At 44.5% G+C, this 14,627-nt stretch overlaps 1 protein-coding gene across 1 annotated transcript; it reads left to right on the top strand.

Annotated features, from left to right (window-relative positions):
* Positions 1–3,103: 3,103 nt before the first annotated feature.
* Positions 3,104–7,692, top strand: RPS26 (ribosomal protein S26). Its single transcript, XM_077483412.1, has 4 exons — positions 3,104–3,245; positions 6,006–6,183; positions 6,263–6,393; positions 7,614–7,692. Exons 1-4 carry the CDS (start codon positions 3,243–3,245, stop codon positions 7,647–7,649), a joined length of 348 nt encoding a protein of 115 aa, XP_077339538.1. The 5' UTR covers positions 3,104–3,242; the 3' UTR covers positions 7,650–7,692.
* Positions 7,693–14,627: the final 6,935 nt, after the last annotated feature.

Below are 14,627 nucleotides of genomic sequence, written 5' to 3'. Positions count from 1 at the left end.
TCGCAGAAGCGGGTGGGGCTACCCGGTGGCCCCTTGTCTATATAAAAACTGTCAATGTTGAATAGAGTGCAGACATCGGGTAGCCTCTTAGGACACAAAACCATTTGTGTGTAAAAGAAAAAAATTGCAAAACCCACAATTTTATTCTCTAGGGCAGTGATATGCAATTAGCGGACCTCCAGCTGTTGCAAAACTATAAGTCCCATCATGCTCTGCCTCTAGGTGTCATGTTTGTGGCTGTCAGAGTCTTGCTATGCCTCATGGGACTAGTTCTGCAACAGCTGGCGGTCCGCTAATTGCATATCCCTGCTCTAGGGCCTCTGCTTAAAAAATATATAATGTTGGGGGGTTCCAAGTAATTTTCTAGCAAAAAAAAATAATAATTACTTTTACATGTAGGAGAGAAATGTAAAAATGGAGTGGAAAGTAGTTATAATAGAGGTCCATATCGCAAAGTTAGAATGCTTGTACAGTAAATACAGTTTTGGATCTTTACTAATGCTGGTTATACACAGCTTGAATACAGAAGATTCCTGATAAATTGGACAAAATTTAAGCTGTGTGTGGCCATGGCAGTACCCAGCTTGATAAACTTTGATCTGCCAATTAGATGCAGCCACTGTTTGGGTATTCTGACAGCTGCAAAAGTAGAGACTGACAGAATATAATAGCTGGTAGGGGAGATGGGGGATTCCAGTGATATCTCCCAGTGATAAGAAAAATCCAGGTCACTGCAAGGATAAATAGAAAACAACTTTTTTCTATGTGTCCTACTCACACCGCAATGCTTTTTTTGGGTGCAATGCACATGTATGCATTTTTTACCACAATGCAATGCATGTAAATGCACATCAACACAATGCAAATCTATTAAGAAAAATATCTATTGAGATTATCTCTTTAGAGACGGCAGGGGTCCGGTGTGTCCTTGTTCACCTTTTCATGTCCGATTTCAGCCCAAATTTTGGGCTGAATTTGGACCCGAAATGGACAAAAAGACACACAGCGTTTTTGTGCAAATCGCACCGGACCTGCTGTGGAGATATGTAACCTGGCTCCATAGAGAGGCGGTCAAAATCTCCTGCTAGTGCCAATTAAATATGGGGAACCCGAATCCAATTTGCAATGGTGTGTACCCAGCCTTACAAGGACCCATAACAATTTAACTTGCATAACTGAGTGTCAGTGCATGTCAACATGTTAAAACGCATGTCAACACACGTTGAAATGCACATCCATTTAATGCATTTGTATGTGTGAACAAGTCCTAATAGCAAACAACTGTACACAGAGTTAGATGGAATACAAGGCCCATTCACACTATATGCAGTTATCTATATTTTCTCTATGGAAAAACGCAGGTAACTACAATGACACGCAGAAAACAATAGTTTTCCACATGTCATATTCACACCAGAATATGGTTTCTCTGTGTTCCATAGCTGTTTGATTCGATACGTGTTTGCAGAATGTACTGCAATGCACCTCTCACCCACAATGATTAGGGCCTGTTCACACATAAATGTGTATTAAAATGCTTTTTGGTGTTGGGTGTTGACGTGTTTTAATGTGTGTGTTTTTTTTTTTTTAATACATGTTGTAATGGGTTCTTGTAAGGGACAAGATATTGTTGTTTTTTTTTGTCAATACATTTGTATTTACATGCATTGCATTAAAATGCATACATGTAGCATTTTAACGCAACACACCACACGTCACCGGAGTTATGGTGTGAATAGGACACAGAAAACAATTGTTTTCTGTGTCCTTGCAGTGGCCTTTGTTCCTCCAGTGCAGGAAAAAGGAAGATCACTGAAGTATGTGTGAACAGGGCTTAAGCTCAGAGGAGACGTACCTTTTCACTAAAACAAATCTTCAGCAAAACGTACATAAAAATGCACAGAAATGTACATTAAAAAAATATGGAAGTGCAATTGACTGCAGGCACGTTTTTAAAGTGGTTGTAAACCCAAAAAACAAGCCCAGTAAGACAAAGGCATAATGAGCTAGTATGCATTGCATACTAGTTCATTATGAAATACTTACCTTAGATCGAAGATGTTGCAGCGGTCCTTACACACCTACACCTACCACATGTTTCCCTAGCTCCAGGGCTGCGATTGGCCAGAGCCACGATGATGACACTCCCACGCATGGGTGTGGGAGCCGCCACCGCTCATGGCATGGCTGCTGAGGAAACGGCGCGTGCGGGCCGTTTCTTTAGCGTGCATGCGTCGATGACGGCGCAAGCTTATATGGTAAATATGTCCTAAACTGTGCAGGTTTAGGAGATATTTACAGTACCTACATACAGGTAAGCCTGTAGGTACAAGTGGTGTAACAGAGTTTACAACCACTTTGTAACGTGTGACTGAGCCTTTAGACTCCACTTAAACAGAGAACACTTTAAAAAATGCACATCACACCACCGATTGTTAATGACACCCCAAAAGCTCCGCGAGCACTTGGCCACGCATAGTCCTCTGAAATCAATGAGCGGTCCTGTCCTATGGGTGTCCATTACCAATACACTCGGTGTGTATGGGACCTTACAGCTATAGCTGGAACTATACTCACCTAGAATCTGGAACTCACCGCCACCCGCTGACGTCTTTGGGTGACCGGCTTCTGGATCGCAGGCACGGGAGTTCCTTAAGATCGAGCGTTCCCAAATTTGTAGTGAGCTGCGCACTATACTGTACAGGACGGACAGGCAGGTAAGTTGCTTTTTTGCAGAAGAGGCAAATCCTTCTGCATTACAAATCCTGCCTGTCTGCCCATTCGCATTGTGGAGCCTAAAGTTCTTCTTTAAGACGAAATTTCAACTTTTTTTTTACTTACTGGCTTATTTTTATTTATTTTTTACTTACTGATTATTATTAATTATAATAATGCTGACGCTTATATATATATATATATATATATATATATATATAAACAAACCGTCCTGTCTGTACAGATCGCCTTCCTTCTTACGGTCCCCTGACAACATGCCCGGGGATGCGCATGCGCATTGCCACCTATACTTTGCACTACTCAATGATTTGATCCTTCCGCAGCGCCACTCAACTAGTCCCTTCGTAGCAGAACGTCTTTCTGGGGGCGGGGTTATTACAACCCGGGGCCAATCCGCAGTAGGCGCCGTACATCGCACTGCGTTGCGTCATGTCCGTCGCGGAGGGATCGGCTTTATAAGGATTCAACTGCGGCTTCCGGTCCTCTTTGCAGCCTTCGAGTCCAAGATGGTGAGGAAGCGAGGAGGGGGTTGTAGGGCCGTGTGTGTCTGTGTGAATGAGAGCGCCCGCCGCCGCTCCTGATAACGGTCACAGGCTGATGGTGTCACCTTCCGTTACTGAGCTGTAATAATGGCGGTGGTGGTCCGTTGTGTAGGGAGACCTCGTGTGGGTGGATACAGCAGAGGCCGCGGTCGGCGTGCTTATTACAGCACGCTGTGTAGGAGCCTTACTGGGCCCTTGACGCCCCATTTATTATGGGGGACGTGGCTGCTGTGTATAGATCAGGAGGGGGGAGGCCAGAGTCCTATAGTGGGAGGGGATGGAGACCGCTGTCTATACGATCAGGAAATGAATGGTTTAAGTAGATCTCAATGGGTAACCTTTTACCATTTTGGAGAGTTACACCCTATTGATATTTAGTTGGGGTGGTAAAAAATGTGTGGTTGAGCTGTGTTTTTACTGAATCCCCTCCCCAAAGCTGCAATAAATAAGTGTTTTGTCCTGATGCTTCACACTTGTGAGAAACTGCCTGCGCAGCCTATTTTGGCTGAATAGGGAAGCACCACAATTGTGCCTGTCGGACACCTTGGAGAAGTTTTCTGAATGTGGACTGCTCTTCAGTGGACCTGTCCATTTAGATGCATGTTGGATTGTGCTTCAGACAGCAGTAGACTGGTGATAGGGAGGCATATCGCCACTATTTATTTATATATATATATATATATCCCCTAATTATCAGACAGCGTGGCACCATTTGCTTGAATACGTTACCACGTACCAGTGGTCTGTACTAGCTGGGGAGAAGACAGCATTGCAGCTGTGGTATGTGTGCACCCCCCCAGACGGTGTCTTGACAGTAACTTTGGAAAGGATGGTAAAAACAAGGCTCAGCCATGGGGAGGGGGTCTATCCCCTCTCAATTGTAAGTGTAAACAAGCCCTAAAGGTGGCGGGGGTTTGTATAAAAAACACTTGGCAGCGTCAAATGCCAGGGAATTCACTATTACATTTTAAATTGCACTTTAAGACTACTTCCATACTTCTCCATAAAGAGTACCTGTAACTGCCTATTGCTGTCACAAGGTATGTTTACACTCCTTGTGACATTAGTAAAGGTGCCCGCTCACAAAGTCAAACGCATGTGTTGGTACTGCACGCATACATAAACAGCAATCGCTCCACATGTGAGGCATTGCTGCAAACCTCCGAGCGTGATCACTAATAGTACCAGACCTCCCATGTAACTGTCGCCTATGTTCATAAAGCAGGGTATTTGAATAGAACTAAGAATGGACTTGTTCCGTTTCATTTCTGCAGTTGTAAACTTCCTGGGTTTCTTGTTAGTGTTATTATCATGAGGCTAAATACCCCTTTTGGACAAATCAGAGGAACCTTCCTGGCTACATGTTTGGTAGTTGCTACACTTGTGGTGATGAGAAGTAGGTGTACACATGACCTTGTTTGCAACCTGGTGATCAGAAAATCCTGACATTTAACTGGTTTGGTTCCTTAAAACTGAGGTTCACACATTACTAACCTAATCTTATCCCCATCAGTGCATTGCGCAAATGAACAAAAACATTTTTTAGTGCTGTATTTACCTTAGTATCGGTGTTTGTTGTGGCACTTCCTGTCTTTCACTCCTGCGGGAGTATCCGTGTATATAGCTTTTCCCTGGCGCTGCGCTCTCTCCTGGGAGCTAAGTATCAGGCTCCCCAGAAGTCAGTGCGGAACGCCACCGTGAAATCTTTGGTTGCTAACACAACGGGGTGGGAACTTCAGACGATGTGATGGCAACCTGGAAGTTTATGGCGCTATGCGCCGTAAACACTGAGCATGCGTGAAAAGGAGCGGTGAATGCTGGGAGCCCAGCATTCAGTGCATCCCGGAAATCAATGCTGGTAGGCTTCACATGCCCACAAGCAAGATGGAACCTGCCATCAGAATTTATAAGTTAATTTTCTGATTGAAAATGGACATCGGGGGAATTAATACACCAAACAAGTGAGTGTTATATAGTGTTTAGCAAAGTGTCCCCCCCCCATCTGTGTCCCATTGCGAAGATTTCCCTTCACATCCTTTACCATAGCCAAACATGAAGTGAGCAACAATCCCTGCAAATTAAGAGAATTCCTTGGGGACCTGCTGGGCACCAGAACTAGTGTCCCTATTGGAAGGTTTCCACTATTACTTTTCTGGGGACAACCCAAAACTTAGGATTTTCATTTTCACTGATAATGGTAAACAGGACAAATAGAGAGTGAATCTCCCTAATGGGGGGGCACGGACGAAACTGACAGGTTTTCTAATCCCTCTCTACTCTATCCAAAAACAAAAGTTTTGCTTTTAGTTATACTTTAAAGTGAACCTGTCACCACAGGGTTGCTTTATGCAATGGATCCGTGGTAACAAGGAAATATGCTTTTCCAGTAGCTTGTGTTTAAAATGCTGAGTCTTAGTTTCTCTTGCTACTACAGGTATTCAACCCTTCTGGGTGGGTTGAGTACTTGCTCCACCTGCTGCGTGCTGTGGTTCCTCCCACTGGCTGCTACGTCTTGAAAGCTATTCTGTACACCGAAAGGGTTGAATGCCTGCAGCGGCTAGGGTAAGCAAAGAGGCAGAGTTTCCACACATTGGCTCCTGGAATGGCAATTATATAATCTGTTTTATAGTTTCCAGTTGTGAGAGACCATATGGTGATAAGATGTCTAAATAGTTCACTTTAAGAAATCCTTTAATTGGAGCAACTTTTTTTCTCTCCCCCCTTTAGACTAAGAAAAGAAGGAATAACGGACGTGCCAAGAAGGGACGTGGGCATGTCCAGCCTATTCGGTGCACCAACTGCGCCCGCTGTGTCCCAAAGGACAAAGCTATCAAGAAGTTTGTGATCAGAAACATCGTTGAGGCTGCAGCTGTCAGGGATATCTCTGATGCTAGTGTCTTCGATTGTAAGTTTGTTAATGTTTAGCTTTGTTGAATGATTTGTAAAAATGTAGCCATTTAATAAGATCTTTCATTGTCTTTTAGCATATGCACTGCCTAAGCTTTATGTGAAACTGCACTACTGTGTTAGCTGCGCCATTCACAGCAAGGTGGTCAGAAACCGCTCTCGTGAGGCACGTAAGGATCGCACACCACCACCAAGGTTCAGGCCTGCGGTATGTTCTGCTTGTAATTTTGCTACAGATTTGACTAAAATTAAAGTGTTGCTTCATAAAAGTATCAATCAGATCATCCTGCTGTTTTTTACACTCAAAGCTCAACTCCAATGAAAACCATCACTCATGCAGTGGTGTCCCCCCCCCCCCCTCATTGCAAGGGTAGAATGCTCTTTATGCCTAAGGGTTAGTCTACAAGTGGTTTTATTTGCCATGATCAGCCCCCCTCCAGGGTGGACTGCTATCATTTTCTGGTGCCAAGTTTCGGCTGTCTTGTAAAAGAAAGTCTTGCTAGTTACTGAATTGCCCTTACAAGCAGTAGGAGGGGATGTCCTTCCTCTGGCTTTTCTGTCCTACAGGGAGACTCCGCCAGTGCTTCTGCCTGCTGATTATAGAGGCAAACAGACTGAAATGTCTCTGATTGCCTCTGATATAGGTAGGAAACAAGAAGCAATGAGCATACATAATATCTGGTTTCCCTGAATGTAAACAGCACCATTTTGAAAACTAAAAGGCATCTGATCACACCGATCTTTGTGTAATCAAATTCTTATGAGTCTAATAGACCCCAGATCTGTGTAAAGAGTCCCTGTCACTGCCTATTACTATCGAAGGATATTTATATTCAGTAAGATAACATTAAAGGGGATTTAAATTTTATTTTTATTTTTTGCTAGGTTTCCTTCAAAGTGGTTTCTTTCATCACTGCCAAATGTAATAGCTTATTTTTCCCTGTTATAAGTGATTTTGGTGGCTGGAAAATGTGAAGGTCCTATCAAGAATCACTATAGTTGATAAAAAAAATGGGATGTTAGGCTCACACTGTATACCAGTGTTTCTCAACTCCAGTCCTCAAGGTGCCCCAACAGGTTGTTTTCAGGCTGTCCATTGTTTTGCACAGGTGATTTTATCAGTTTCACTGCCTTAGTAATTACCACAGCTGTTTCATCTGAGGGAAATCCTGAAAAGGTGACCTGTTGGAGTGCCTTGAGGACTGGAGTTGAGAAACACTGCTGTATACCATAGTTGCCCTCTCCTAATGGTTTATTTGGAAATTACTGCCTCCATAGATCTGGTCTGCTGTTGCACTGTAAATGACAAGGTTCTTTGATTTCTTGTAGTGGAACTGTTTGCCATTTCAGCTACTTTTTTTTTTTTTTTTTTTTTTTTTTTTTTTTTTTTTGTGAATGCTAATTGCATTTTCTTTTTTTCTTTTCTAGGGTGCACCTCCAAGAGCACCTCCCAAGCCAATGTAAGGAAATCTGCTCAGATGTCTTGTCAATAAACTGTTAAAATTGACCTGCCTTCCGTTGTCTTTTTGGGATATGGGAATGTATTCTAACCTACAAATATTCACTGATGTCCTTTAACCTAATCTGCTTATTTGCCTTTCCTTTGGTGCCATTTCCCCTGAGGAAATCCTCTTCAGTGCAGGCATGGCCAGTGCTGAAGAGCATTTCTTTGCACAGGAGATAGTGATATGGGCTCCCACTGTAAGCATCTGGGTGGTAGTTGACTTTATTTTAATGGTTAATGGCTTGCGCATACTGCAGTGACATGTTCTACAATGGGGGGGAGGAAAATGCAGGTTATCACTGGGGCACACTGCAGTGCAGATGTGTGATGCTGAAAAAAATCAGCATGTCTAATTTTCCACACTAAATTAGATGGCACCACATGTCAAAGCAGCGCAATGAGCTCAAAGTTGTAGAGTAAATGTGGTAAACATGCATTGCACTACTCCTTTGCTGGAGCAGACACTGCACTAGTCTGCTCCGTAAAATGTTGCTTTTTACCATGCAGACTAGTGTGAACAAAGCCTAAATGCCAATGTATTGGCTCTAGAAAGGGGGGTGCAAGTAAACTCCCAACATATCAGTTGGATATGTATTCATTAACCCCTTAAATACAGGGCGTTTTCAGCGCTGTTGCATTTTGATTGACAATTGCCTCAGCAGTTTTATTTCTTGTGCTATAAACAAGAGTGGCAAGTTTGAAAACACTTTTTTTACTTTATGCTATATTAAATATCCCAATTTTTTAAACAATTTTTCCTCAGTTTAGGCCGATATTTTTGGTTAAAAAAATCGCAATAAGCATAGATTTATTGGTTTATGCAAAAGTTAGTCTACAAAATAAGTGATTTTATGGCTTTTTTTTTTTTTTTTTTTTGAGGCACATTGTGGGCAGACACTTTGACACTATTTTGGGACCATTCACATTTATACAGCGATTGTTGCTATAAAAATGCACCGATTACTGTCTGAATGTCACTGAGTGATTCTCACTGTAGGGTTAGGGAAGGAGACTGATTAGTGTTCCTCTGCTCTGTACTGGGAACACATCAGTTTCCTTTACCCTGACAGGACATGGGTCTGTCTGTTTTCACACACATTCACATCCCAGCAATCGCGGAGCACACGCAGCGTCTCCCGCGTAATGTGGCGGCGCACCCCCTAGACGGCCGGGAAGCCCAGGACGTCATGATGCCTGCCCAGGATGGGAGATCCCTCCTGCGCACATAATTTGACTCCAGAGTCTGGCTGAAACCATTTTAACTGGGCAGCTGAATCTGCTGCTTTTTCACTTTCTGGATTTAGAGGCACATCTCCAGCTCTGCAGCTTTCATTGACCCTCTTAAACAGGAAGTGGGCTGTATAAGTTATTCTGTATATTGACAGAAAAATGTTTTACGATGGAGGGGGAAAAAAATGATTTTCCACCTTAATAGTTATAATAAAATGGTCTTCCACTTTAAACGTTCCTTCCCTTTTCAGCCTATCCTGCATACCCTGGATGAAAAGATCTGTTTATTGGCTTTGACTGGTTTTTGTAATCTGGTCACATGATCCTGCAACACCAGCAAAAAAGATCCCTGACAATGGAGGGGCAATGGGAGCCTATGGGTGATTAAAAGAGCACAGATCCTACCTGTCCTGCATACTTTGTATGAAAAGGCGAAGAGGATCAGTTTAACTTGTTCAGATCCGCGCTATAGCCGAATGACTGACTGCTACAGTGCAGATCTACTTTCCCGAGAGTATATTTATTGACATCCTCCCTTTTCAAAGCTGGTCACACCCCCCTGAAGAGGGCGCATGCGGTGATCAGAGTAAGCGGCAGATCCCGGCCCCTTACCACATGATCAGCTGTCAGCCAATGACAGCTGATCATGTGATGTAAACAGAAGATCTGTAACTGTTTTTTTCTCAAGCTCGCGGCGTGAGAAGGAAAAAGTCTGATCAGTCTTCTGTTTGAAGGGATGTTGGTCCCCAATGGGAAGCCTCTGTGCCCACCAGTGCTGATCCGTGCCAGCCATCAATGCCACCTATTGGTGCCCATCAGCGTACATCAATGAAAGAGAAAAATTACCTGTTTGCTAAATTTATTAACAAAATATAAAACTGCTTTGTGGTTTTGTTTTTTGTTTTTTAACAAAAAATGAAAAACCCAGAGGTGATCAAATACCACCAAAAGAAAGCTCTATTTGGGGGGGGGGGGGGGGGGGGGGATAGCAACTGGTTAAGCATAGTTGCTCTTTACTACATCCATCACTCATATTTGTAAATAAAACTAATACCTGAATCTATACCTTAATGCAATATACATTTCTAGAAGATGGAGGGCCATTTCCTCTTCAGTGTTTACCTTTTGCATGTTTTTTCCTTTACAAATTCATTGCATTGGGGTAGAAGCTGAATATAGCAATGGTTTATGGCTGGTAAACATTATCCCGAAGTACAGGTTATCAACCAGAGACACTTTCTCCTTTTAAAAAAAAAAAAAGGAATGAATCATGAATTTTGTTACTATATAAACCAGATACAAGTAAGCGGGGATAAGGGGTTTGAAGAACATAATTAAAGCCCCTCACTCAGAGTTAAATGGCGTATAAGACGACACCCTAGTTTTCAAGTGAGAACATAGGTTTTGGGAGTTACTATCCATATGAGACTACTCCACCTTCCAAGGCAACACCATTTAAAAAAAAAAAAAAAATAGGTTTGTTAGGGCAGCTTACCTGTAAAATCCTTTTCTTTGATATACATCAGGGGACACAGCGCCGCAGTAATTACTACATGGGTTATATCGGTATATCAGGTGCTGGACACTGGCACGCCCCTTAAGGAGTGAACTTCCCCATATAACCCCTCCCACTAGTGCAAGTCCTCAGTTTTGTAGCCAAGCAATATGTGTATAAGAAGGGAGGGACCTGTGTCCCCTGATGTACACCAAAGTAAAGAATTTTACAGGTAAGCTGCACTTAAGATCATCTTTTCTTACATTGGGGGACACAGAGCTGTAGTAATTACTATGGGATGTCCCATAGCAATGGTCACTGAAGGAGAGGGGGGACACAAAAAAGAAAGTAAGTCAGAGGACTCATACTGCAGCCTGCCATACACTGCGCCTGAAGGCAGCATCCGCCTGACCCTTAACATGAATTTTATAAAATCTTCTAAATGTATGACCTGAAGACCATGTTGCGGCCTTACAGATCTGAGCCACAGAGGCCTGATGATGCACTGCCCAGGAGGTACTAATCGCCCTGGTTGAGTGTGCCTTAACATGAAAAGGAGGAATCTTCTTTTTTAAACCATAAGCCTGAATAATGACCTGACAAATCCACTTGGAAATAGTGGATCTAGATGCTGCCTGTCCTCTTTGGACCATCCAGCAGAAGAAACAAAATATCTTGTCTTATGAACTTGAGTGGTTGCCCTTAAGTACACTCTGACCGCTCTTACTACATCAAGGGAATGTAGCACCCTCTCTTCCCTAGATCGAGGCTCTGGGAAGAATGAAGGAAGAACAATATCTTGGTTTAAATGAAAACCTGTCACCACCTTTGGCAGTATGAGGGCATAACACCACCCTATCCCTATGCATGATCAGATATGGCTCCTTACAAGATAGAGCCGCTAGTTCAGATACTCTTATAGCAGCAGAAATGACAAGAAAGACTATCTATCTGGTCAAAAGAACCAAGGGAATCTCACATAGGGGTTCAAAAGGCTGCTCTTGCAAAGCTGACAGGACCAAATTCAAATCCCAAGGATTTAGAGGTGCCCTGATAGGAGGGCTGATCCGTGTTACTCCCTGAACAAAGCTACGCACTAAAGAGTGAGAAGCTAAAGGCTGTTGAAAGAACACTGACAAGGCCGAGATCTGGCCCTTGATGGTATTCAAGACCAGATTCATTATTATCGATTTATATAGCGCCAACAGTTTACGCAGCGCTTTACAATGTATAGGGGGAACAACACAATTACTGTACAATACAAAAGGTACAGGAGGGCCCTGCTCGTAGAGCTTACATTCTAAAGGGAGGGGGTGGTGGTACAAAAGGTAATGGCTGCAGAGAATGATTTGATGAGGGTGGGTGTGGGATAGGCTTCCCTGAATAAATTAGTTTTCAGGGAACTCCTAAAGGTGATCAGGGTAGGGGCTGAGCGGACAGACTGGGGCAGGGAGTTCCAGAGCATAGAAGAGGCTCTGGAGAAGTCTTGAAGGCGGGCATAAGAGGAGATAACAAGGGAGCTAGAAAGCAGGAGGTCCTCAGCGGAGCAGAGGGGACGATTTGGGCGATATCTGCAGATGAGGTTGGTGATGTGGATGGCCTTGTATGTTATGGTTAGCATTTTGAATTTTACACGGTGGGGTAGGGGAAGCCAGTGAAGGGATTGGCAGAGAGGGGCAGCAGTCACGGAACAATTAGTGAGGTGTATTAGTCTAGCAGCAGCATTCATAATAGACTGAAGGGGGGATAGCCTGCTTAAGGGTAGGCCATTAAGGAGAGTTGCAGTAGTCAAGGCGGGAAATAATCAAGGAGTGAACGAGTTGCTTTGTGGTGTCAGTCAGGAAGGGTCGAATTCTGGAGATGTAGCAGAGGTGAAGGCGGCAGGATTTAGCCAGTGATTGGATATGGGGGCTGAAGGAGAGGTCAGAGTCAAGGATTACACCCAGGACCCCGGCATGTGTGGAGGGACCAATGGTTGTGTTGTTGATATTAATGGTGAAGTCACGGGGGGGGGGGTGATCGTGAAGGAGGAAAGATTGAGTTTGAGGAAGTGGTGTGACATCCATACTGATATGTCATTCAGTAAGTTGGAGATCTGTGAGGAGATTGAGGGGGTGAGTTAAGTGGAGAGATAGATCTGGGTGTCATCGGCATAGAGGTGGTATTGGAAACCATGGGAGTTTATCAACTGGCCCAGGGAAGAGGTATAGAGAGAGAATAGGAGGGGCCCAAGGACAGAACCTTGGGGTACCCCTACAGAAAAAGGAAGGGGAGCAGAGGAGATGGAGTTGTAAGAGACACTGAAAGTGCGCTGAGATAGGTAGGAGGAAAACCAGGATAAAGCATAATCGCAGAGGCCAAGGGAGCGTAATTTGCTGAGGAGCAGGTGGTCAACTGTGTCAAAGGCAGCAGAGAGGTCTAAAAGTATGAGTATGGAGTAGTGGCCGTTGGTTTTAGCAGTTAGTAGGTCATTGGTGAGTTTTAGTAGGGCAGTTTCAGTAGAATGTTGTGGGCGGAAGCCAGACTGTAGGGGGTCGAGAAGGTTGTTGTCCATGAGGTAGCGACTCATTTGGTCATGGACAAGGCATTCGATGATCTTGGAGGAAAACGGGAGCAGGGAGATGGGTCTTAAAGCGGAGGTCCACCCTAAAATGGACCTCCGCTCATCGGAATCCCCCCCCCCCTCCGGCGCCACAATCGGCACCTTTCAGGGGGGAGGGGGGTGCAGTTACCTGGATAATCCAGGTAACTGCACCCACTTCCGGGCTAGCTCTCTGCGGAAAGGGGCGTACGTTACGCCCCTTTCCGCAAGCGCCCGCCCCCTTCAGCAAGTGCCCCGCTGCCTGCTGGGAAACACACAGCTCCCAGAGGCAGCGGGGACCGTCCGGATTGCGCCACGCGGCTCGCGCATGCGCAGTAGGGAACCGGGAAATGAAGCCGAAAGGCTCCATTTCCTGATTCCCATACCCAAGATGGCGGCGGCACGAGCGAGCGATCGGCTTCGGGTGCCGACATCGCGGGCGCGCTGGACAGGTAAGTGTCACTATTTAAAAGTCAGCAGCTGCAGTATTTGTAGCTGCTGGCTTTTAAAAAAAAAAAAAAAAATGCGGAGTCCCGGTGGACTCCCGCTTTAAGTTGTTCAAACAGGTGGGGTTTAGTGAGGGTTTTTTGACTATGGGGGTAACCAGTGCATGTTTGAGCAGGGAAGGAAAGGTGCCGGAGGAGAGGGAGAGGTTGAAGATGTGGGTTAAGGAGTTAAGGATAGAGTGGCAAGGTGGTAGCAGTAATTGTGAGAGGACAGGGTCCAGGGAGCAGGTAGTGAGAGGGGCCGTGGAGAGGAGTTTATTAACTTCATCTGTGGTAACTGGGCAAAAAGAGGAGAGTATTGAGCGTTGTGTTGGACCTGTTGTGTTGGGTAGGGGAGGAAGTTGAATACCTTGCGAATTGTGTCAATTTTGCTATTGAAATGGTTGGCAATCTGTTGAGCGGTAAGCAAGTTGGTGGGTGGGGGCAGTGGGGGGTGAAGTAAGGAATTAAGGGTAGAAAAAAGTTGACAAGGTTTGGATGAGAGGGTTTTTATGAGAGTGTTGTAATAGGTTTGTTTAGCAGTGTGGAGGCAGGAGTTGTATTTGAGAAGGGCAGATTTGTAGAGGGTAAAATCTTGCAGGGACTTGGATTTACGCCACGCTCACTCAAGAGCACGGATGTGTCTCTTAAGACTTCTGGTGTCGTCTGTTTGCCAGGGTTGTGGCAGACAGGGCCTTGTTCTGCGTGCAGAAAGAGCAGCAAGTATGTCTAGGGAGGATGACGGCGTGTTGTTGTAGATGGAAGTGGTTCGGTCTGGGGAGGACAGGGGTGCGATTTTGTCATAAAGGTCATCAGTAGCAGAATGAAAAAGGGAAGGGTTGAGGTTGCGAAGGTTTCTGCGGGTAGTGGTTTTTAGGTTGGCAGCATGGGATGTAGGAGACAAGAAGAGAGTGAAAAGAATAAGGTTGTGATCAGAGAGGAAAGGGTGTGTTAGAGAAATTGCAGGGAGTGCAGCGATGGGAGAATACGAGGTTGAGTGTGTTACCGTTGGAGTGAGTGGTGGTTTGTGTCCATTGTGTTAGTTTAAAAGAGGAGGTTAGGTTGAGTAGATTAGAAGTGGTAGCAGTATTAACATTGATTGGAATGTTAAAGTCACCTAGGATGATAGCAGGTACTTCAGATGAGA

This window comes from Lithobates pipiens, unplaced genomic scaffold (assembly GCF_037356315.1).
Source record: "Lithobates pipiens isolate NorthernLeopardFrog02 unplaced genomic scaffold, aLitPip1_a1.2 Scaffold_16, whole genome shotgun sequence".
Taxonomy (NCBI): Eukaryota; Metazoa; Chordata; class Amphibia; order Anura; family Ranidae; genus Lithobates; species Lithobates pipiens.
This window is presented reverse-complemented; position numbering and strand designations above follow the sequence as displayed.

Bases quoted from the DNA above. Each gene is read 5' to 3' on its own strand.
- RPS26 (XM_077483412.1), top strand. The intron at 6,184-6,262 runs GTAAGTTTGTTA...ATTGTCTTTTAG, and splicing joins TGATGCTAGTGTCTTCGATT to CATATGCACTGCCTAAGCTT. The intron at 6,394-7,613 runs GTATGTTCTGCT...TTTCTTTTCTAG, and splicing joins CACCAAGGTTCAGGCCTGCG to GGTGCACCTCCAAGAGCACC.